The sequence below is a fragment of the Spinacia oleracea genome, chromosome 2, assembly GCF_020520425.1.
Source record: "Spinacia oleracea cultivar Varoflay chromosome 2, BTI_SOV_V1, whole genome shotgun sequence".
Classification (NCBI taxonomy): domain Eukaryota; kingdom Viridiplantae; phylum Streptophyta; class Magnoliopsida; order Caryophyllales; family Amaranthaceae; genus Spinacia; species Spinacia oleracea.
This window is the reverse complement of record NC_079488.1, coordinates 84,352,361-84,377,904: the sequence shown is the minus strand read 5'-3', so window position 1 is coordinate 84,377,904 and position 25,544 is coordinate 84,352,361. Positions and strand designations below refer to the sequence as shown.

The 25,544-nt window shown below is 34.2% G+C and overlaps 2 protein-coding genes across 3 annotated transcripts; one reads left to right on the top strand and one right to left on the bottom strand.

Moving 5' to 3' along the window:
- Nucleotides 1–704: 704 nt before the first annotated feature.
- On the bottom strand, nt 705–2,693 carry LOC110799237 (uncharacterized). The gene is made up of 5 exons (XM_022004458.2): nt 2,459–2,693; nt 2,253–2,317; nt 2,006–2,132; nt 1,422–1,486; nt 705–1,240 (listed from the first exon to the last, which is right to left on the bottom strand). The coding sequence occupies exons 1-5, from the start codon at nt 2,529–2,531 to the stop codon at nt 1,052–1,054; spliced, it is 519 nt and encodes a 172-aa protein (XP_021860150.2). The 5' UTR covers nt 2,532–2,693; the 3' UTR covers nt 705–1,051.
- A 10,015-nt stretch (nt 2,694–12,708) lies between these two features.
- On the top strand, nt 12,709–22,631 carry LOC110799245 (uncharacterized methyltransferase At2g41040, chloroplastic). 2 transcript variants are annotated; one of them, XM_022004465.2, is made up of 9 exons: nt 12,709–12,983; nt 14,471–14,568; nt 14,644–14,784; nt 15,200–15,281; nt 15,535–15,728; nt 15,826–15,937; nt 16,556–16,660; nt 17,552–17,707; nt 22,337–22,631. In XM_022004465.2, the coding sequence occupies exons 1-8, from the start codon at nt 12,828–12,830 to the stop codon at nt 17,678–17,680; spliced, it is 1,017 nt and encodes a 338-aa protein (XP_021860157.2). In that variant the 5' UTR covers nt 12,709–12,827; the 3' UTR covers nt 17,681–17,707; nt 22,337–22,631. The 2 variants fall into 2 exon arrangements, with proteins under 2 accessions (XP_021860157.2, XP_021860156.2); XM_022004464.2 differs by having other exon boundaries at nt 12,719–12,983; nt 22,353–22,631.
- The last annotated feature ends 2,913 nt before the right edge of the window (nt 22,632–25,544 follow it).

The following is a 25,544-nucleotide window of genomic DNA, read 5'->3' as shown; positions in this document are numbered from 1 at the left end:
TTAACAATCTCAAACCAGTTGAGCTTCACTGTGATAATCAATCAGCCATTCACATTGCTACCAATCCCATTTTCCATGAGAGAACAAAACACATTGAAGTGGATTGCCACTTCACAAGGGACAAAGTTCTGGAAGGACTTCTTCAACTGTCCTATTTGCCCACTCAAAACCAGCTGGCTGATATTTTCACTAAGGTTTTACCTGGAGTTCAACATAGAAATCTATCTAGCAAACTTGGCATGCTCAACTCTGATCTCATGCCTAGTTTGAGGGGGGTGTTGGTATTCCCTCTTGTAAGCAAGCACGAGCTGCATGTTTAACCATGCACATGCATTATGAAGCTTCTAGAAACAACTCTAACTACTTTCCCTACAAACAAGGAAGGTTGTTAGAAGGTTGTTAGGTTTGTTAGATGATGATCAATGCTGATCATCCTTGTAATATTAGTCAGCTTTGTATATTGATGCTGAAGTGTACAAATAGAAGCTCCTGATTAGCTAGTACACCTCATTGGTGTTAGTTTAGATTCGTGTATATATAGCATACATTGTAAACATTTTGCCTAATTATTCATTCAAGCAATAATACTCTACTTTCAGAATTCTCTCTCAATTTCTTCTAACAGATTTTCATCCAACAATGGTGAAATCTGACACTTTACATGGTAATTAAATATAATCCTATAATCATGAGTCAATCATATGTCTTGTATGAGAAAAATAAAATAAAACCTAACTACTTTATTCATGAAATTATACTTCGTACTATTTTTATATGGTGTATAATATCAGCTAATTATATATATACAAATATAATCCCTAATAAGGTAGTTAAAACCCTAAAAAGAGTGCAGCATTTCTGTAATGGTGTTTGATCTTCTATTTCCCACTTAATTGTTCTCCCAATCTCCCTGCCCCTATTGTGCTCTACGCACTATTCTATTGCATTGCTACCGCTATTTAATTAACAGAGGATATCATATATACTCATAATTGTATCCTCTATTATATTAATTACGATTACTCCGTACGTATGCATGTATTTTCCTTAATTAATTGTGAATTGGAGACTTTCTCTTCGCCGGGGAGTAGTCCATTACAGTCATGTCCATTGCGTTCTCGAATTCCTTGTGCTTATCAACATCAAACGCCGTCGGTGGATTTTCATGAATTGATAATAATGTTTGAGCTTTGTTATCTCTTTTCATGATGCCCATTTTTTCCCCTCCGTGGTCCAGAATCTGTACATTAATTAATTCAACATAATTAAAATCATTTTTATCATTATATGACCATTTTTTACGTGGTTTTGTACCATGTGAATGGTACAATATATTGTGTTAGACCGATGACGACCCGCCTCTTAACAAAATAGAGGCCGGCCATACCGATGGGGTGCTAAGAAAAAATGTTAGTACCAACCTTTTGGAAGGGTTTAGCGGAGGAAGTTGGGATGGTGGTTGAGATAATTAATTTTCTATACTTTCCTGCAAAAATAGATAAAATGAACCTACTTAAATATCGAGAATTAAGTAAAAATTTATAAGTAGGTACGTAATTAATCATACGGCTTAAAAAAAGTGCTACTACGTACTTCAAAAAGAATGTTACTACGTCCTAAGTACTTAAAAAAGAATGCTACTAATACTTCAAGACTTCCTTGAAGATGGATGGAGTTGGAGTACGTTACATGTAATGTCATGGCTAATTAAGCTAGCTAAGCTACCTCTAAAAAAAATTAATCTGATATTAATCCCATAAAAGGCCTAAAACTAACCAATGACCTAAGATAAAAAAAAAAAAAAAAAGGAGATGAAATTTGAAGTATAGGTAAAAAAATGTAATCTAGTGGTGCCTAGGGCGATGTCTGTAAGGTCCACGGTAATCTTCATGAATCCATGAAAACCACTGATTATGATGATTATGATGATGAGGATGATGATGATGATGACGACGATGATGATAATTATTAGAGTATTCTTTGATGACTCTTCTCTTCAAAGTACCTTTTGATGAACAATTATCTTCGCCATCTTTACAGTTAACTTCTTCATCAATTGATAATATTTCCTTTTTATCAACATTATTATTACTATGATCATCATCCGATTTCTTCAAAGCATTTTCATTCTCCTGCAAGAATTATCACAAACAGATGTTTAATTAATTAATTAATTAATATACATTTCTTAGTTAAGACTTTATTCTATTCTCCTTATTTTCAAAAAGAAAATATGTATTATGGATACGTACCAAGTTGGTAGGTTGAGCATCATCATAAGAAGCCGGTTTCAGAGCAAATTTACCAAGACGAGAACCTACAAAAAATCATAAAAAAATTACTCGTCAATTAGTACTCGAACATAAAATTCATAACTGGGATGTATTTGGAATCATATTATTATTATTATTATTATTATTATTGTAATAAGAGGAAGTAATCGCGATATACGACATACCATAAGCTCCGCGTAGAAGATGAATATGCAAGACAAGAAGAAGGACGAATAATATAAATGAAGAAGGCCTCATATTGTATGTATGATTATTATGTATGTGATGATATTAAGTAGCTTATTGAAAGTAATGGAGATTTGAAGGTTGTTGAGTAAACAAGGGGTTGAAAGTTTAAAGTGAGTAGCTAAGTTAATGGAATAATTTAAGAGAAGAACATAGTTTCTTAAATATATGATTTGATATGGGGTGAATTGAAGATAGGGAGGGTGCAGTGGAGGGACCATCTTTGTTTTGTCAACATAGACATGGCAAATGGGCCTGTTTTTTTGTTCACTTCTCTTTCCTTTTCCATGTTTCCTTTTCTTATGTTTTCCCCTTCTTGCATTAATTAAGTCTTGCTAACTCTCCTGTTCTCGCTCACGTTAAAGAATAATAACCCACATGTGAGTTGAGACTGTATATATGTGTTTCACATAGAAAATGAAGAGAAGGGATGATAACATATAAGATTGGTGGGCTGTTTCACCTGTCACCAATTGATTTTAGGATGAAACCCTATCAACTAATAAATACCACGTACGACTTGTTTGATAGCTTAGGTAACGTACTAGTATATGATGACGTACTAGTATTATATGCATGTAGATATTTTAAAAATCTCATTCGATATATATGAAAGCAGTGTTCTAGCGTTCATTTTATAAAGTTTTTTAACCATTTAAAATTTTAAGTAAGAGTGTTGTCGATATTTTATATGGACACCTAAGTATTCTAGAGTTGACATACTCCGTATATAGTAGATATATGGAGAATGGTAAATTAGCTAGGCTATTGATGATAAGTTTGTTGGTAAAATTGTAATGATGCTTATAATAATGCTAGTTCAACTTCCTTCAAAAAAAAAAAAAAAATGCTAGTTTTCAGCACTCATTATCTATTTTTCTCAGTAACTTTTCTTTACCACTAATTAAATACCAATTGACGGAGGAATTCAGCAATACTATATGTAGAAATTTATGGAGAAAAATAAAGTTCGGAATAAGTGTATGAAATCAGCTTAAAATTAACTCACACTCTCCTCGTTCCATAATGTTACTCATTTGTACTATTTATAGTAATTAATAGTATAATTAAGAGTAAAATATTAACTTATGGGATATGATTGGATTTGTTTCATTATAAATTTTCTAAATATTTTTTTTTTTATAATTTTTACTAATGCGAAATTAAAACTATTAATGGTCAAAGACTCAAAGTAGTGCATTGGAGACCGCGTATAATAGAAAAGTAATGAACATTATAGAACGGAGGGAGTTGTAAAAGTATTTTAGGTTTGAGGTTTGTTTGTCAAAAATTACTTTACAAAATCGATTGTTTGTGAAAAACTACCTTATAAAAAAATGTTGAAATTAACTACCTTATAAAAAAAAGTTTATGTTTTAAGATATTACTTATTTTTGAATTATGAACGTTGAATCAAAATTCCGGGATTGACTTTACCATATGCATATTACATGCCATTTAAATACCCTTTTTCCCGTTAGATACCACGTGAGATACACCTAGTAAAGTCAATCTCAAAATCTTGAATAAATGTTATAATCCAATCAAATTTAATATCTTAAACCATATATTTTTTATAAAATAGTTAATTACAACATTTTTTTATAAGGTAGTTTTTTCACAAAACCTCAATTTTATAAGATAGTGAAAGCTATTCTTTCAGATAGTTGTTGACAAATTTGCCTTATAATAACTGGTGCATGTTCTGTTCTGATTGGCTGAAATGAAGCAGCCAGGGAGGATGAAGAGGGTTTATGGGGGACACTTGGAAGTGACCTAGTTGCTTAATTTGTGGGCACGAACCAAATAATGTAATGTATAGACCAAATCGTGTCCCAACTTTTTTCAAAAAGACCAATTACTTTAAGTAAATATAACATGCTTGAGATTAATTAGTTTATACTACTATATCAATCTGTAGTTCTCTACTGATTATAATCATGCATGATGTAATTACTTTATGCATCAGTCCCTAATTATTAAACTATATAATTAAACTATACGTAGTAATAGGGAATTAGGGATGATAATCCCTATAATAAACTATATTTTTTAATATTATTAACTTAAAATTTCCAAATCCGAATAGCTAGAGAGGGAGAATGATAGAGTATAAAACTAATCTTAGGGTTTTAACCATCAACTTAAGCTTTTGGTTGAGTTGGTCCTCTGACATGGTATCAGAGCCAACGTGACGCAAAGGTCACGGGTTCAAATCTCATCCACCCCTCCTTTCAAAGTGGAATATTTCGCGCTAGGTATGAGGAGGCTTATGCTGCATCCACACTTCAAGCCCAAAAGGCTTTCATGTGAGGGGGCGTGATAGAGTATAAAACTAATCTTAGGGCTTCAACCATCAGCTTAAGCTTTTGGTTGAGTTGGTCCTCTGACAGAGAATAATAGAGATGAACATGCAACTGGCGAGCGACTACGTAATACGAAGTAAATACAAAAATGTATACATTTTAAGCTCCAATCCCAGGGCTTCAACCATCAGCTTAAGCTTTTGGTTGAGTTGGTCCTCTGACAGAGAATAATAGAGATGAACATGCAACTTGCGAGCGACTACGTAATACGAAGTAAATACAAAATGTATACATTTTAAGCTCCAATCCTATGTTTATCTAAAAGTTTACACATACATGTAGTATGGTAAACACAAACGAGTATTTTATAAGCAAAACATTTAAGTATAGAGAAGATCTTGTCGATTGATCGATGAAAAGGCCCACAATTAGTTAAGTAATTAACATGCAATGGGGGTTACAATATTGACTGAAAAGAAGGGTTGAGTATGGGTAATTGATAACCTATGTACGTTATTTCATGCTTCTATCAATGTATTCAACGTTACTACATATATACAACCAAATGACTAGTCATGATTCCGACGAGTCGACGACTATGTCTTGACATTCATCCTTTATAATTTCGTATAGTACGTACGGTGACTTTTAATATTTCTTAAGTATAAACATACACAAATTAAATTAGATATTGACATATGGCTATATATAAATCACAAATCGTTCAAAATATTATACATAAGGCTATAAATAGGCAAACAATTGAATTTCAAACCATGGTCATCCATTGAAGAACAATTTTTTTTAATTCTAGGGACGTAGACGGGAAAGATGAAGGTGAAAGAACAAACCCAATAAATCAATAAAGACGAAAAACCTTTTCCTTATCTGTTATTTTCTAAGTATAAATTAGTATTATTTTTATTTTAATTTCCTATATCATATAAATAATTAAAAGTATTTTTTTTTCTATTTTTCCTACACAAATTAGAATTATTTTCTGAAATATAAAATTACATTATTCAATTTATAAGTTAGAATATTAAGATTTTCCTGCCTTTTTTGTAACATGCATGTTCATCGGTCAATAAGAACCCTACCTAATATCTTTCATCAATTGGGAAGAATGATTAGACAATACCAACCGGCCACCTTCTATTCGATCTCAATTATTCTCATCCCCGGCCTCAATCCCTTAATTTTTATTTGTATTTTGGGATAAAATGACAAATTCGAAGATTATGGTTTCTCGATCTAGATGATAAGTGGTAATATATACTACCTCCGTTTCAGAAAGTTCTTTACGCTTTGGAAAATGTGCCAAAAGTATGAAAACTTTGACCGTAAATTCCCACTATTATATACATCAAAATGTTACATGTAAGATCTTGTTAGATTGGTCTCGTTATTAACTTTCAGAATATCAACTTTTTATAATTTTTTCACATATGAATTTGGATATATTAGTAGTTAAATATTGCATTGGAGTCCGTGCAAATAGTAACTGTAAAGAACTTTTTAAAACGGAGGTAGTACTACGTATATAAATGGTAATTGAAAACCAAATTATGACGAAGATGAGATATTCCAAGTGAACCGTGATTACAAATTCAAAGATTATGGTCACTCTGCATGAAAACTAGCTTATTAAGAAAATGCATGACATACTTGAAGCAAACCGTCATAATTAATTACCATGGACATTATAGGTATATGGCCGACTTTTATCACAAGTATACCATATAATGATATAAATGCATTCTCTTTACCCGCAGTCAAGTAATACTTCATAGTCCAAAGATCTATTAGCCGACACCATCTATCCCATAATTATTCATAATATGTAATGTATATAAGTATAACATAGGAAATAAAATACAATCTAGATTATTACTACGTAGATATTAAAAAAAAGGGAAAAAAATTAGGATGAAATTATGTGAATGTGTCTGGTGGTGACAAAACATTGGCACTTGAAGAAGAGGGTGTGTGTTCCTACGATTGAGTTTCAACTTTTAAGAGCGCCAAAGTTGGGCAAAGAGAACACACATACACAAGCTAAAAGATTCCACATTGTCTAGCTTCCACTTGTGTTTCCTACTTAATTCCCATGATAACCAAATTATTAGGGTTGTCTTCTTGTATATTGGACCCATTTTAATTTGCCGATCAAAAGTGTTGCCCACTTTTCTCGAATCTCAATTACTAAAGTAAGGAGCTTAGTTTTTAAATTCTAAGAAAATGGTGTAATTATTACACCATTACTAAACCTAACGGGAAAAGTTTCTAACGGAGAAAGTTTCTCAAAGAAAGATCATTTGTAGAAAAAAATTGATTATTTTTCAAAGTACATGTATTGCGCTATTACATGCACGTCTCATTTTATGATTTATCCTAATGTCCGTACTTTTAGTATACGTCCTAAATGACCTCTTTAAATTTTCGCATATCATCAACTTAAAGTCCATCATCTACTACAGTACTATGTACTACGTAGTTTTTGTTGCGATTGAACTGAAATTAGAACAAATTTATCTGGTTGATGAACTATTGTTACATCGTGGATACCCACTGTCCTAAAAGATGATTATGCACTACCTCCCGGTGCAGTAGAACAGAATGCGATCGCCTTTCATAATTAGTGCAACATCGACTTTAATAGATAAGGCCCACAAAACCCACTCCACGCTCACGAAACGCAAGTACCAAGTACCATGATCCATGGCTCAAGGCCCAAGCTTGGCCTGGCCCGGCCAGGTGCACGCGCGTGTGTTTTATTTGTCCACCCATACCATTCTCATACTTTCTTAAACAAGAGTTAAACTCATTCCCCAATTAATAAAAAATGAGAATATAAATAGTTTTTCCAATATGAGACTCTTAATTTTATTTTATACTCATTTCTTTGTGTTTTTCAATGAGAACTTCCAACTGTTGTTACCTATAAATGTCAAATGTGAATGGTGAGAACACTTAGAGGTCGATCAATAATGTAACACACAGACGGTGATGTCTACGTATGTACGTACATCGATCATCTAGCTGGCATGTTTAATTTGGAAATGGTTTGATGAGGTGGGTTATAGACTTATAGCTAGCTAGGCAAGTGAATAGGGCTGGTTCGTATGTATCAATTTGTCCAGCGCAAGCAGGTCCCTCGTGTCACAAAATTGTTAGATATCTTCATGAATTTAATTTGCGAAAATGATAAAGGTCGTAATATGCGACTTTTAAGTCGTATCACAACGATGACATGACATGCTTATGTGTTTTAATAATCTGATTTATTTTATTCTTTATATCGACTATCTTCATAGTATAAAATATTGTATTTATAGTAAAAAAATATTCTGATGACGTATAGCATACGTGACACTTATATATATCAATTAAACTCCAATACGTAAGATTGCTACAACAAAATGATGTCGCAACCCTTTAATTTATGTGGTATGAACTAATTAAATAAAAACGAGCGAGTGAATTCTGTCCCAATAGTTGACAACCAAAGAGGGAAGTTCCAAATAGTGTTGCTATAACATGTATTTTATATGTCTAACAATTTCACTCGTTACTTTCTGGCAAATTTTTGACTTCCCCCCACACAAGATCTCACAATGTTTAAGTCAGATCATATAAGACCGACTTACATGTAAAACCGACAACTGTTGATATCGGTCAACAATATAAAATATAACTATGCAGTGATAAAGTTATTAATTATAAATAAGACCCTCATATATAAGTGTTTGTACAAAGTTTTTTGTTACGTTCCTTGTCATAGTCGTATGGCCTTCCTCAACAAGTTAAATTTGGAATGACACTATTTTCACGGATATGAGTAGCATTCTACAATTCTACTCACTTCGACTAGCTAGTGATGAACTACTCCGTATAATATCATGCAAAGATCAGTTCCCGCGCCATCAAATAATTTTCAAAGAATAGTATTTTCTTCTCTAGCTTTATCAAACTTTTTTTTAAAAATAATTATCTTAATTATGTTTAATCATTGATACTCCACATGTTTCAATTACCAAAAACAAAAAACTATACATCTCCTATAAGCCTCACAAATATTGATGTAGATTGTTGGCAACCAAACAACCATTCGACTATATAGCTTAGTTTTAGAAAGAAAGCTAGATAAAGACCCTCTATAGTGTATGCCCTACAAGTTGTACAAAAGCGTTACAATGGTAATTAACATTGACAAGCTAGTGTGAACAATAATATGAATAATTTACTCATACTCGTATGTCATACGTACATTGATAGAGTTTCCGATGTCTAAGCTAAAATTGAGTTGAATTCACGACATGGATACTAGTGTATGGTAGTCAGGCTATCCGCGTCAGCCTCAAAGCCCTCAACTATAACTCTACAAGGCGTTAGGGTATTCCCTCTGTTTCATTCTTAATTATTGATCATGATTTTTTATAGTAATTCAAAATAATATAGATAACACTTGGTCGTGTCAAGCCGACAAGCTTTGGGTCTGGATAGGCCCCACACACACCCAACCCACTAGCTTCATCTATGTGCCATGTCGTGTCAAAATTTTGGCAGCCAAGCAAGGTCCAAGCCCACGTGTAGCACCATGTTGTGCTTACTAGCACAAACCTAATTTCACTCAATTTAACTTGCTTTATTGTATCTAGTCGTATTTTTTTTTAAAAAAAGTGTGGCCCAAGGTCTCAACTTTGTACCTGGGCCAAAATATCGTACCACATCCAGTGCCATATTTACACAATAATTAGATTAGATTTCGTGCGCGCACATATTTTGTAAAAATAACAAAACCAAAAATGTGAACAAAATAACAAAATAAAAAAAAGTGAACAAAATATATTTTTATTGATTTTTTTTCTTCTTTATTTTGGTTACAATCTCTAATTTTTGCTTTTCTGATTCGATCTCCACTTTAAATTTGACTTGGCTCACGGATTTGTTTGATTGGTTCACGGACTAATTTGACTTGTACTTGAATGAGGGCCTTCGGGCATGATCTTGTTCAAGAATGTTGATGTAGAATAGAACGACTCGTCAGTTTTGTATTCTTGTTGTTCTTCTTCCACCAGGATGATTTGATGTCGATTTGGTGTTGCTCATGAACGAATTTGATCTTCTTGAATAAGGGCATTCGGGCTTTGGAGAGAATTTGGTGTGGCTTGACTGACAGGGAGAGTATTTGAGAGTTTTGGGTTTTGCCGTTTGTTTTTCTCTTCCTTGAAAATGAGGTGAAAAGCTTGTATGTATAGGGTAAGGGAGGCTTTTAGGGTTTTCAACTTGTCTTGGGTTTCTTGGATTGGACTTGATAGTCGTGACCCATTTTATAACAGTTATGGCCATTTTGTTGGGTTTAAACCATTAACAATATCCGGGTTTGATTAAATTAACTAAAATGGTCTAAATTAATATGGGAACCTAAATCAATTATTTCAACGGACCGTCAAATGATTTTAGTCAATTCTTTGACTTTTGACCCGAATAATATCCAATGTGGAACGTATAAGAATTTTCCGTGCCTACAATATAATATTGCAAATTTAGCTATACTACCTTGTAAAGTTGACAAGGGCAATAGAGCAAATTTAATGATTGACTAATTCATCTTATAGTTTGTCATGCTACATCAGCTTTTCAAGCGACACAATTTTCATCTATTTGTTGTTCCAATAGTTGGTTATTTATTAATAATTACTTCTTTACATTTAGTTTTATTTTTTCACGCAAAGTTTGTGTCTGTTGTGTTTTCTAAATTTATTAGAGCAACTCCAGTGGTCATAAGAAAGGGTATGCTTGCAAAAAGTTAAAATATATGAGTTGGTAGGCAACAATTGATACATAATTACGTAAGCAACTATCAAGATATTGTAGCTCTTTTGAGTAGGTAGTTGAAGAAAAAAAGTGGAAAGGTAAAATAAATAAAATATTATAGGGAGCTACAAGGTATTGTAGCCAACCAACGAGAAACTTGTAGATTAAAAGCAATGTAACTAGAAATGTGATATGGCAAATTTAGCTGCACTACCTTGTAAAATTGTAGCTACCCATTAGCTCTACAACTAATTTGCTTAGCAAAGTCAATTTAGAAAGCAACAATGGAATAGCTAATAGCTTAATGTTGTGGGATTATTTCCAGGAGGTTATGATGATGAGGTATTCGGTTCCACGCAGAGTTTTGTCCAACACGCTGTCGGTTACATCACCTGCAAAATAAGAACATTCCCGTAGGAATATTCCCTCTGATACTTAAGTAAGATAAAGGATTTTTAGGGATCGAAAGAGATAATAAATTTAGAGATAATTTTTTTTTGTTTTTTTTTTTTTGGTTCTACTACGAGGAGTTCCTACCGCCTTCGGCGAGTGGACTAAATTTAGAGATAATGAAAAGCAATCAATATCATGAATAATGATGTATTCAATGTATCGAAAATCCAACCCATTTTCCTTGGAAAGAGGGTTAATACTGTTCACTCTTTAGGTAACCCTAAAAAGGAAAGAATATGATTAGTTGGTTAACTTGGGAATGACATGTGTCCCTTGGGTTTTGGGCCATACAGTAAAAAGGGAATATAACCTAATATTAAGGTCCAATAAGAAAAGATTAATTGATGAATGCTATTGAAGATTTGCACATTAGTAAATTTACCCACATCACTTAACATTTTAAATATTCGCAAGATATTCCCTTCTCCTGAAGTTGCTCTTACAATTGCAAATGTCGAAGAGAGAATTTGAACCTTTGACTTATTTCACTATTGCACACATGCCCTAGCTAGTCTTCGTAACTAGGATGAAATCTCCTTAGTATTATACAAGTACGTGCAATAACAACGAATAAGACCCTCGTCTTCTCTCTATTTATTGTATTATAAATTACCAATGGGGCGGGTTTCGTGGGAGACCCACCCCGCATCCGCCCCAAGTCGGTGGGAATGGAGGTAGGCTTGGTGGGTGATGGGGCGGTAATGGGTATAAAAGTCGTACCCGCCATGGGTGATTGGGCATCAAAAAATTTTCATTAATGAAAGATGTAAATCCATTGGAAAATAAAAAATACGCATGTTGTCCCCATCCTTGCCCGCCCGCCTGCCCCGCCCCGTCCCCATCCGCTCCGCCCCATCCCCACTCGCCCCCTTTCATACCCGCCATAGGTGATGGGGCGGTTGTGGGTTTATTTATTTCTAGGTGATAATATGAATTTAGGTGAGACTTTAAAGTTTTTTAAAGTTTTTTTGTTTGCATTTTTTTTGTTATGGCAGGTATTTCTCCGATTGTATATGTTACTTTTAGTTATAAGGTATTTTGTTTTTCTAAAGTTAATTTTTCATTACTCCGTATATATGACAAATGTTTGCTAAATACGAAAAATTAGGCGGGTATTGGCGCGGGTATGGGGTGGGGGCCGGGTGAGACGGGGATGTGTAACCAGGCGGGTGGTGGGGAGAGGATGAATTTTAGTTCGTACTCGTTGGAGCATTGATGGAGATGAATTTTGTACCCGCCACGGGTGTTGGGGCGGAAATGGGGGTGAAAATTTTAGTTGGGATGAGGATGGCTACATCAGCATTCGCCGATTAAAAATACATTTTTACAAACAAAAATTACAATCCATTTTAAAAGCACATATTGTTAAGTACGACTAAATTACTGAAATAGTTTCTGAAAAATTGTATTTGCTTTTAAACTGCAAAAATGTGCTTTTAAACGCAAAAATGTACTTTTAAATTAAAAATGTGATTTTAAACCATACAAACGTGTTTGTGCTTTTAACCTGGTTACCGTTATAGCTATATGCAACCGGGTGCAAAGTTTAATTTGTGGGGACTGTGGAGTGTGTATACGATGAAACAGAAAGAGAGGGCTGAAATTAGCATTCGTTGGGGTCGTTGCTTCCACAGAAACACACGGTTACACTTCACAGAAATAAAAAGAGAATGAGAGTTGAGAGTTGAGAGTTGAGAGTTGAGAGTGAAGACCTCCACAGTTTGCGACTATGGCCTTCTCAATATCAAATTTACTTCCAAATCATTCAATTCCTCATCTTCGTCCTCAATTTACGCAATCTCGCCCTCCTTCCATTTTCTACCCTTCCCATTCCCGTTCCCGCCTTCCAATTCAAGCTAGTTCATCAGTTGCCCTCAACTTACCGGTAATTTTCACACACTCTCCTTTTTACTTCGTTTTTCTTGCTATAATTGTTATTTTTGATTCGTGTTCACTCATTATAACATGATTATGCTATTCGCTGTTATTTGGATTTCGAATTTCTGATCTTTTGTTCAAATAAAGAGTAGAATGTTCAATTTTCTGGGCTTTTTTAATGTTAATTTTAGATTCTCTTAACCGTACATGTATGTTATGTTGAAGCCTGAAATTGTTAAGAATTTAGAAAGTTGTTTGGAAAATCATAATTGCAATTTGGCAATTCAGTTGACATGTTACCCTAAACTTGGTAATTCAAAATGCTAGCAGGAATAGCAACAACATTACAGCAGCAATTTAGCATTTAGCATGCTATTGTCAAATGTACACAGGTCTTACTGCCCGTTTGGTAGACAGTAATAAATTGCAGGAGTGAGAATAAATCTAAGTGTTATTTAACAAGAAAAATAACATCATAATGTTCATGGTAATGAAACCTTATATCCCAACTTGATGTTGTTCTTCTTAAATTTGCATTCCAATTCAATATCACTCCCCCAAATGGTGGTGGTAATGAAAATCTACGAAGAAAAAAGAGATACTTCGTATCTTTTAGTGGACTAGCATTACAATGGGAATGAATCAATGAATATTGATTTTCCTTACAAATTTAAATACAGATTCATTCCCATGGATACCATTTATGACCGGCTACCAAACGGACCGTTAGTGGTAGATATGCTAAATGGTAACTAAAACGCTACTCCCTCCGTCCAGAAGTAGTTGTCACGGTCTTTCATAATTAAGGATATGATATGATATGATATTACCGAAGAATAACCGTTGAAATCGTTGTACCATTTCCTCACCCACTATATTACTCCGTTACTGTGATTTGTGGTAACTTTCACAAAACGGATATGGCTTTTGTAGGATTTTAGGCCTGGCTAACTTTTATATGCTATTTTCAAATATACTTAATTACTTATTGTATTTATTTTTAATTTTCTCTTTTTAAACTTTACTTATTATTACTATCCCTTATAATATATTTACCTCTTATTTTACTTTCATTACTTTTACTTTCCCCCTCTTCCTTGTTTATTCTTTTAACTTCCCGTTCATGTCTTGTTTGATTGGTCACATTGACGATCTCCTATGTCGATTCTTGTTAGCCGTCCCCAAATCATTAATTGTAATGGAAATGGGGAGGTTGCATATTTTGTTATGGATGTTTCATCTGTATCCTACCATGTGAAATCCCATAGTCGATAATCATGTGGTTTCATGGCTGTATCGCCTTTAGAAGCAACTCTAAGCTTTTGGAATAAGTGTAAAACTCTTGAAGCTTCACACTATGGTGAGTCTTTTGTAGTCGGGAACCATTTGGTTTCATGGCTGTATAACTGTATCGCATATTCCCTATTGCTTATGGTGTTGGAAACTAAAGCTTGCTTTCTGTACAATGATAATACTTTGTGTTTGGAATTGCAGGAAACAACTTCACAAACCTTTGCTGTACAAAAGGATATATTGTCTTGTCCAATATGTTTTGAACCTTTGATAAGGAAAGGTCCCCCAGGCCTGAACTTGTAAGTATTTGTGTGGACCTTTGAATCATGTTAGTTGAGTGAGACCTTTGACTCATCTTGTACTATGAATTTCAGGGAAGCAATTTACAGGTCTGGCTTTAAATGTCGAACGTGCAACAAGTCATACTCCAGTAAAAACATTTACTTGGATCTTACAGTGACAGCAGGCTCAGAGGAGTACGCAGAAAATAAATTCTTTGGCACGGAACTATTTCGGTATATGACTATGATGTTCATGTCTACTTTGTATTTGCCTTTTGGTGACGTTCTATCTTTATATTTGATTTTTTGTATTGCACCATAGGTTGTTGCCTAATCACTCCATGTTTCATAGATACACTTTTGAGTTGCTCATATACAGGCTTTTTGTTTGTTTTTTTGAAGGAAACATGTACAGGCTTTTATCTAATAAACTTGTGATGTTATACAGCTCTTTTCTGCATCTTTTTGATTGTTACTATTTAAACCTTCAATTGGAACTAGGAAAACCTTTGTTGTATTGCGTCATTTTTTGTTTAGAGTAATTACCCTCCTCTGTTCCTGTAGTTTGCTGCTTTCTTTCCTCAATCTGAAGGAAAAAACTTGGCTAGTTCTTTGAGTTAATTCTTACCCCACCTTTCCAACAAAACAGGAGTCCAGTTGTGTCTTTTCTGTATGAACGGGGATGGCGCCAAAATTTTAACCGAAGTGGTTTTCCAGGTCCAGAAGAAGAGGTTAGTCCGCATTCTGTTACTTCTTTATGTTTTTTTTATTATTTTGTTAGGATACTTCTTTGGGAAAATAGAACATGAAACCCTTCCCCAAAGCATAATGACTTTTATAGTGGAGAGGACTCATAGGAAGCAGCAATAAAACATAATTCCTCAGTTGATACAGGACTATTAGAGAGTTTTTACCCTGTGTTTTTGTGCAGTCATTACCTAGTTAGTTTATTGAACTATTGATCTGCTTCTGCGCCATATGCAGTTTAGAATGGCTCAGGATTACTTCAAACCAGCTGAAGGTGGCCTACTAGTCGATGTTAGTTGTGGAAGTGGGCTGTTCTCTCGAAAATTTGCCAAGTGTGGTACCTATTCTGGTGTGATTGCCCTTGACTTCTCTGAAAATATGCTTCGCCAATGTTATGATTTCACTAAGAAGGAGGATCCTACTTTATCCGAGTAAAGCTTCTCTTTATCTACAGTGTTCTTCCCTTCTTGATTTATCTTTTATTATCATGACTGCTTTGCTTATTGTAAGCCACGAGTAACTCTGCAGCACTCTTGCTCTTGTGAGGGCAGATGTTGCTAGGCTACCATTCCCGTCAGCTTCAATTGATGCCATTCATGCTGGCGCTGCCTTACATTGCTGGCCGTCTGCTTCAAATGCTGTAAGTTTCCATCTTGCAAGTTGTAATTGATTTCTGCAGGCCCTTTTAGGATTTCCCTCCTTAAGATGACTTCAGCTTGCCAATACCATCTAAAGATGCATGTATCTCTCTTACTGAACGTGTATGAATAAGAGAGTAAAAAGACTTTCTTTTGTTAGAACCTGTGCTTTATGTTCCTTTTCTGTGTTACATGGAACAGAAGTCTATTTTCATCTTGCCTGTGAGCATAATTAATAGTGGTTCTTGTTTGATCAAGGGGATTGGAACATGATTTCATTTCTCATAATTTTAGATTGAATACGTGATGATTCTCATGATTTTAGATTGAAAATGTTAACCATAGTGCGCTGAGAGTAGAGGTCTTCATATTAAATCGAGGTTGTGCTTGCTGTAACATGGTTCAGGTAGCTGAAGAAGTTGCTAACAAGAGATCTTTGTGATATAACTGAAGTCTCATAAGTCACTAAGACATCTTATTACCCATTATCTTCAGTTGCTTTTTCTGTGGATAAAATACTCGAACTATATGCAAATTTCTCTGTTAATGTAGTTTATTTTTAGTCAGTTCTTTTTGGCATAATTTATCTTATCTAAGTGATGATGTTGGTACGTTTTCAGATTGCTGAAATCACCCGCATACTGCGAAGTGGTGGCGTTTTTGTGGGAACTACTTTTCTCAGATACACTTCTTCAACACCTCCACTACTAAGGCCTCTAAGAGAGGTATTAGTTTTGCTGCTTGTATTGCAACTTTTAGCTGTACTGTACTAATAAGGCCTCCTAGTTCTTCTGGATACTGAATACCTCACTATCGCATGATTCAGCATTTAACATTTAGTACAACGCCAACAAAATATGATAAAAGATCATTGCAAGAAGAACATTCCTGGCTCAACACCTTTACCGAGGCTACTCCAACCTCGAGGACAACCTGAATGAGGGGATTTGGGGAGAAGGGGACGGGAGGGAGAGTATGGTACCAATTATCCCTTTTTAGATATTAGGTTGGAAAAGGAAACGGAAAGGAATAATAGGAATCAGTCACCCTTCCATAGTCTAAAAGATTTGGAGGGAAGATCTCCTCCCACCAAAATTGTTATCCGAAGTCCAAAGACATGGTAAATTTACTCAGTTTATGCTGAACTTGTTCCCTCAGTCCAAGGTACTTTGTGCCTTGAGGACATATGGAAAATTGGCAGTTTTTGCATTAGATCCACCAAGGACAAGTGTATGGGTACACTGAGCCACTGAGGTATTTCCTAGTTATAGAAAACGTTTTAGCATGGTCAAGATTAATGACATTGTACTCTAGATGCTTGTTTCAAGGCTAGATGATGTCGTTGGTAAAAAAAGCTGCTCGCTTCATATAAGAACTGCTAAACAAAGCAAGAAGTGTTCGTTATGATATCTGTACTGCTAAACATGTGTAAAACTTTTCTTTTCCTTTTTGGAAAAGAAAAACTGAGATATAAATGGGATTTCTTTCATGTTCAGAAGTAAAAAAAGTATTAATGTTATTACTGTTTGGTTTAAGTTGCATGCCCTTTATTTTGTGCTTCCTAGTTTGTGAATAGTCAATAGTATACTGCCTCATCCTTGTTTTAATTTCATCAGCGGCTAGTTCAGAGCTACAGTTACCTAACAGAGGAGGAGATTGAGGATGTGTGTAAATCTTGCGGCCTTGTCGACTACTCATGCAAGATACAACAATCATTCATCATGTTCTCTGCTCGGAAGCCCTGAAATTCCATCAGCTTTGGACTCAAAGGGGTATGTAAAACTTTCTTTTCCACTTTCTTTTTTTTTTGAATTACTTTGATGTCAAAAGATTGGAGTATGAAGCAGGTTTTGATAATGTACAGTATAGACTTTAAGGTCTTTAACCCATCATTGTAGTCAATGATGGTTCTGTTAATAAATATCAGTATTATAACCTTCAATTGTGGTTGACAATGATCAGAGAACTGTTAAATTAACAGTAAATTTAGCTGATTATGAGTTATAATTCTTATAAATTAATGGTTCCTGCCATCCTGTGAGTTAAGGAGAGGTGACTTAAATAATGCATTTAATCTGATCTGAAGCTACTAGAGAATTGTGTGCGTCATTAAGTACAACTAGGCATACCAAGAGAATGAGAGATGTCCTAATACACAGAATTTATAGGGTCATTCTTAGGTCTAAGTCTCCAAGATTCTACCTTACAAGTTTATACCCCTCATGAAAAGGTTAATATGTCAGAGATGACCCCCCTTCCAAGGGTTCAAACACTGACGTAATGGATCTCTAAGGCATAAAATATTTGTTGTTTTTTTCCTTTTCTTGGTTAGATTTGATTGTGCATACTCTCTTGAGGTATATGCTGCTTGTTCTTAGTTTCCAATCCTGGATTTGCTCCTACCCCTTTTTAGCGCCTAAGCTTGTATGCACATCTCTCTTGAGGTTATATAATTCACATGTCCTAGTCACATGGTGTTATATAATTCACATGTCCTAATTTAAGGATCTAAGTCTATGTTGCCAAATTTATCTTATCCACGAATTAACAAAAGTGAGTTGAATTGCCAAAACTTATGGTTGTTATTGTTGCTTTTTTTAGTCCTCTAATTGCAGTGGTTGTCATTTCTTCATTTACACCGTTTTACTTTACTGTCACATTTGGAAATGGGTGGGGATCAGATACAATTTGGTTGCCTATGGCTTTCTAGTTTTCATGTTTATTGCACCATGTGTTTTTCCGGGGGTTAGAATTTTTACCCACTAATTTGGGACTTTCATATGTCAATCTAAGACTATAATCTGTTCACCTTATTTCCACTTATTTAAGGAAAAATAAGTTCAGATAAATTCAGTTAAGTTCAGATAAGGTAAGTGTCCGGAAAAATAAGGGTTGACCAAATCCAATTTATAACTATATGTTTTTTTTATTTTTTTATGGAATATAACTCTATGTTTTGGTAAGTTCTAATAAGTTCAGAAAAAATAAGTGAAAATAGTGAATAGAACGCACCCTAAGTAGCATGCGACAACGAGATGTACTTTATTCTATATTTTGTCTTCTAAGTAACACATGGAGATTGGTATACGGAGTACTTGAGAACCATATTGATTGAAGATGTACATAGGGAATTGTGCGAGAGCTCAATGAGTCAGTGGTGGAGCTCACACCTTCCAACCTTGAGATTGGGGTTCGATTTCCATCCGCCCAGCTTCCCTGTTGGACTGGGCTCGAATTTCTCGTTGGGCTTGATTCCATTTTTCTCTCCTTAGCCTTACTGGGGCAGGTTCTCTGGAATTGAGTGAGAATTGTGAATCTAAGATGTTTGATTTCAACTAGAAAAATGATTACAATGAACTGAATCAAGCCTTGTCAAGTGGGTATTGAGCATCCTCAAAATAATTAATTAATAAGAAATGATTAGAGTACATAATTAGTACAGTAAACTCTTGATCTCTTTTTGAAAAGATAAAAACACATTGACTAAGCTTAAGGACAGCTGATTACTGACCCAGTGAAAGGCTCTGTCATGTGAGATCCTTTTAAGGACAAAGAGAGGCATGTAAACTGGTAAATTTAGGAAAGCACATGTGTAGAACTATAAGCAAACATTAAACAAAAACCGATTTTCATAACAGAACAAAGTTTGGGAGTCTGGGAGTTGTGGGGGAGAGAGAGGCAGAGTGAGTTGCATAGAGATCCCCTCCTGCATCACTTACTAGGATACCTTATGTTTTCTTTTCTATCATGTACTTTATTCTTGTATTAATCCTTGTTCAGTACTACTCTTCATTTCCGTTATCACCCTCGTCTACATAATTACTAGCACTTATGTTTAATTATATACATCCTAATCAACTTGGTTGCCTCTCCTTCCGCTTAAAGCTTTAGAGTCCTTAACACTTGAGTGGATACCTAAATATGTGCTTAAAGAATCACAATATAATCCATCTGAGGATATGATATTGATTCCTTCATATGAGACCCAGATTTATATTACCTTGTGAAGTTGTGATGGACAATTTCGTTTACTGAGGCTTTGAGCTTGTTAAGCCATATTATAGGGCTAGTTTGCTTGACATTCTAATGCATGAGAATCTCATTTCCAAGGAACTAAGAAGTGAAGAACAAAGTAGTTGTTTGGTTGACATGAGCACAGAAAGTGAAACTTCCCACGGGAATTCTTATTTAATATGCTCAACCAAACAAGAATACTCAATTCTTAAGAAGTTAAAATACATGAGAATTGCAAATATAAGGGAATATAACTTCCCAAGTGCAACCAAACATCACCTATGTTACTCAGACTTGGGTAAAGATTGTTGAATACAGGTACTTATCCGGGATTCAGAACGCTAAGGTTAAAAATTCTGGACATCAAATCCTGTCCTATAATTTGAAATGAATGCGGGGTTTTGATGTACCAGCAGTCCAGCATTACCATTAGTGGTAAAAAGTAGTGGTGATTTTTTTTGTGTCAAAGACACATTTGTGTGTGAAATTAGCATTTAGAGTTTATACTAGCTACTGTACTAGAGAGATCCAACCAAAATATTGCCTGGCTAAAAGGACCCTGTCCTATCTGACCAACCTGCCTATCTCAGGACTCAGGCTATGGACCACCAATGGTCCAACCCGTTTGAGTGCCATCTTAACCTCCTACCCTTTAGGAGCATTGAGTTTGGGTATCCGGACTAGGAAATGGGTTGTTTTAATGGGTGGAACCCGACTGTGTCAAATCTTAGTAGCGGAAAGTCTTGAATTCTTGACACTGATTCTTTCCAATTACACACTTCTCAGTTCTCAGCCATTATGTGGTACCATCATGATGATAATCATCATCATCATGTAAAGCTTTAGGTTAGATGGATCTTTGACCATTGACCAAATTAAAATAATGAGATAGTAGAAACAAAACCATATATTATTATATGAATGAGGAATATTTGAAGAGTCCGAGGACCACTCTCATTAGCAAAGCTGATGAATACATTAAAACTATTAATCAAGTAACTAAGTAATAATTAATTATACTATATGGTCAGGACTCAGGGCTCATGACTCAGGACTGAGGAGGGTGGGCATAGGATCCCTTACACGTGAGGTTCATCCATGCAATAATAACTCTTCTCTTTCTTTCTTTCGGCTTTTCATGGCACGTGGGGTTGGCAACTCTTCTGCAACAACATCTCTCTCTCTCTCTCTCTCTCTCTCTCTCTCTCTCTCTCTTTCTCTAATTGCTGCACCTTGGCTTAGCTTACCTTACTCAGAGCTTTCTTTGTTAAGCCTTTATTTGGGTTTTGCCTTAAGTAAGAATCAGAGATATTTATAAGTGGATTTATACCTTCCTTACCCTTTTTCAGTCTAGAAAGCTAGATTTCATTTCATGGCATTTATATGGTACACACACGTGTACTTCTCTGTGTCTATTCATTCATCTTTAAGGGTTTGTCCTACTTTTTCAAGTTTTCATATTAATTGAACTTTTTCTTTTTATCTTTGCTTCCAGGACACTGTCCCTCTCCCTTCATAGGCATAGACTATTTAGCAGGACTACTTTTTTGTGAGCTAAAAGTTACCCAGACCCGTCATCTTACCCCAGATACCCGTATTTGAAATCAAATCCATGCACAACTGTCGTAAAATAGATGTGTTTGTAGACTGGTACCGGAGTCTAAGTAACCCAAATTGTGGGAGCTGTATATTGTATTGAGATTCCATGGACTGATACTTAAGAGTACTTTGTTTGTTGGTAATACAATGTTTTGACATTTAGATGGGATTGCATCATGCATGTGTTTCTTGTGATGTGGAGGGATGGTAATTCCAAAGCATTTGATTGATTGCAGTATCATTGTCTTTTGGTTAGATTATTGGAGGAGGCTGTTCGTCCTATATTTCTTACTTTTTGCCATTTTGGGAACAAGGGAGTGAATGTTATGATTCCTTGGTCTCAATAAAAAAAGTGGGGTAAAATTAATTGTCACATTGTCTCAATCTCCCGATGTAAAAACTTCTCATAATACTCTAAGTATAATAATCGGACTGTTCCCTGAATATCCTCATTAGTCATTGTCATTGTCATGTATGAATGTTTGATGGTGCAAGTTCGTGAGTGTTCCCTCATTTCCCCCTTGGTTTGAAATAAATTGTCATGTTGACAATACCTTATAAACTAATAATGTGACAACTAAATCTCGACCAAGGTATATGGCTTATTTGAAACTCTGATTTAGTATTAACTGCTGGGGGAATTATGAAAAGCAATTGAATTTCCATATCAGCAATTATGAAAAGTCAATGTCAAAGCTGATGTTTCATGAGATATCACTTTCTTTTTAACTCCGTATTTATTTTTATTGAAACTTCTGTTGATAGCTTAAGACCTAAGATCATTACAGCTTTTTCTTGTAACAGGAACAGCATGGTATGGCAGTGTGATCAATAGCATGGACTAGTACAGAAAAAAGGTCTTTTAGACATTTCATCGTCATTCTGATTAATCAATATCAAAATTACCAATTAATCATTTTCCCTACATTTGTATATAAGTATTATCCCCTTCATATTTATTTGATGGACGACTAAGTTCAAGTAAGTTCCGATATGTTTATACGAGGACGGGGCTCCTAAATTCACTCATGTTATAGAAACAATCAAATTCAGGATAATAACATCATAACGTGACTGTCGATATTCTATACGTAGTACTTCGTAATATTTTGTGTTCAATGTTGTATTATACAGAGTATATTTATATGGAGTACAATTATACCAAGTTTAAATGACTCTGGATCTTCATTGATTTTCTATATACCAACTCTTTGACTATGACATGCACTGCTTCAATTCATCATTCGTAGTTTTTCGTTGTTGGACATTTTTTAGCATTAAACAAAGGTAAATAGAAGCTGTAATTTGCATATACAGATTGTCACTGCATTTCTCTTGATGGGGCGCGTTATTATTCAGACGCGAAAAATCAATATTATTCTACGAGTATAAACTAATTAAGATGGTTAAAGTCTCAAGAGAATGAGTGTGGGGAACATTTCAAACCCTAAACTTAAACATTCGGAGTAGTTTTGGATTATAGATTAATAAAAGTCAAGAATGATCAAAACTAGTACGAAATACAGAGTAGAATTTAGTCGAATTCCCGAAAATTGGATGCAAAAAAGTAAATTAAGAGTGATTTAGCTGAGTAATTAGTGCATAATTGAGTTGGGATTGTCTGTCAATTTTCATAAAAAGAGGCGCATTAATATGAGGAAAAAGAGATTAGTGGAGTGGTTAGTTGAATGTTGTCATGTTTGATTCCCCAGGAACAACACCAGGTTTTCCTCGTATATGTCATTGTTAATCGACTTTATAAAAGATCAGTCAATGTATTAATTAGCCTCAAATAACCTTAATTACTTACTTATTGTAGATTATAGTAGTAGAAGTACCACATGCCAAAAAAATAGTGCTGAAATGTTTGGCAAAGCGGCGAAAATACTTTTATGACCATTGTCATATATTGACATGCATACACTAGATATAATAATCGCTAAATTCAGTTTGTAAAAGATGGATAGGAGATTCGATATATGAACATTACTTACCGAAAAGTAATGTCCAAAGGCCAAATGAATCGGTTGGATTCCAGTTCCTATTTCTTTGGTAAATTGAAAATTGGCATAAATGTAGCACAACCATATGCTAAGACTGGTGTAATAGGATAAGTAAAATAAATTACTGGTAGAATTTAATGGTATTGTTACAAGACTTACAAGTGGGGGTAATTGTTTGGCAGAATAATATTTTTATTTTGTGGCCAACATTGAGTCTCACATTCACCAATACATCTTACTGCCTCCAACTCAACTATTGGCGGTGCCCAAAAAAATAAAAAGTTAAATATATTTTCACAAAAATATTCAAGCCTTCAAGGCTACATATACGAACTTGATATTTCAATTTGGATTTTTCTGAATTAATCTGATGAGAAATAGGATATATTTGAAATTTTTGTTTTTATTGGCTTAGTTTGTTGTTATTTTTTTTTGATGGAATTAAAGATCATTTGTTCTTTTGGCTTTGGAATCGAATATAATCAAAATCTCTTCGTTTTCTTTTCATGAAATACAAGATTATTGTCCCGTTTCGCTTATGGATTAATTTGAAACATGCTCTTTGTAATTGAAGGGGTAAGGTTACCTATGTCCAACCTTATCTTATCCACTTGTTGTTGGAGCCTCTTAAAAGATATTGGGGTTACGATAAATCATCATCATCAGCTTGCTGTGATTTTTAAATTCAAGTCCTGCATTTTTGTACCTTACCTATTTTATTGTTATACAAGGACTTGTTCTCTTCACTTTCAGTAAACAATATTCATTCTAAATAACTACAATACTTCCGCTAGACATAAGTTTCTAGCGTATGAGAGGATTCCATATGAGATATATAATTGCGTATAAGGGTATCTTCTATCTAACAACTCTGACTCTCGTTGCGATTATTGTTTGTGAAGTGATTTTTTCAGTTAATAATAAATAAATTCAAACAAGATAAAGCCTCCCTCTAATTGAATCTCAATTGATATTAGTCTCAATCGAATTGAACCAACAAAAAAGTATTAGAACTAATATGGGATTGGCAACAAACAACCCTAATTCAATTGAATAATAATAATAAAAAAAAATATGGCGTTTTAAAGAACCAAGTATTTGATCAATAAAATATGACTCGAGCTAAGTTAAAAATCTTTGAAATTTAAAAAGCTTGTAACCAAATGAAGGATCTAGGATCTTAAGTTAGTTGATATCCACGTATATGTACATGGTAGATAAAAGTGATAAAAAACAAAGGTATGTATAGCTAGCAAACGATACATTATTATCATTTACCATATGATTTGTACTTTGTGTCTTGTTCATATAGTGATTCACATTCGTAACAACTTGAAATGAATTGATATCTTATTTCGTTCATCTAATACTATATACTAAAAGACACACCAGGAATGACACGTGTCATGTCCTAGTGAGTCCTTAGTATTTTTTCCTTTTTTTTTTTGCCGAAAAGATTTCACCATATTTTAAAAAAAAATATATATACCTTTTTTAAAAAAGAAAATTATTCCTTATTAATTGATATCTTTTATCAACTTTTTTATTTGTAATGTATGTTATTAAATATCCTTATATTATACAGAGTATTTTTTTTTCAAAATATATTAATATAGCAACATACATCTTGTGTACTACACAATATTATTTTTACAATTTCATTTATGAACAATCAATCAATAATTACACTACTTTATTTTAAAATAATACTAAAATATTACGCGTTCCTTCTTTGCGAGAGAATATTTGTGGCACATTTTTAACTACCAAGATCAACTATACTTAAAGACACACAAAACTCCTTCAGAAAAAAAGACAGGCAAAACAATACATGTCAATACCTGTTGATTTGAAAAAAGTTGTGAAAAGAGTATGAGAAACTTTTTATAAAGAACTGAAAGAAACAAATATTAGCAAATTGTTACCTTATATTGAAAGTAAATATGAGTACACTTATTTCAAGGAATATAATTTTAGATAAATGTAGTTAACT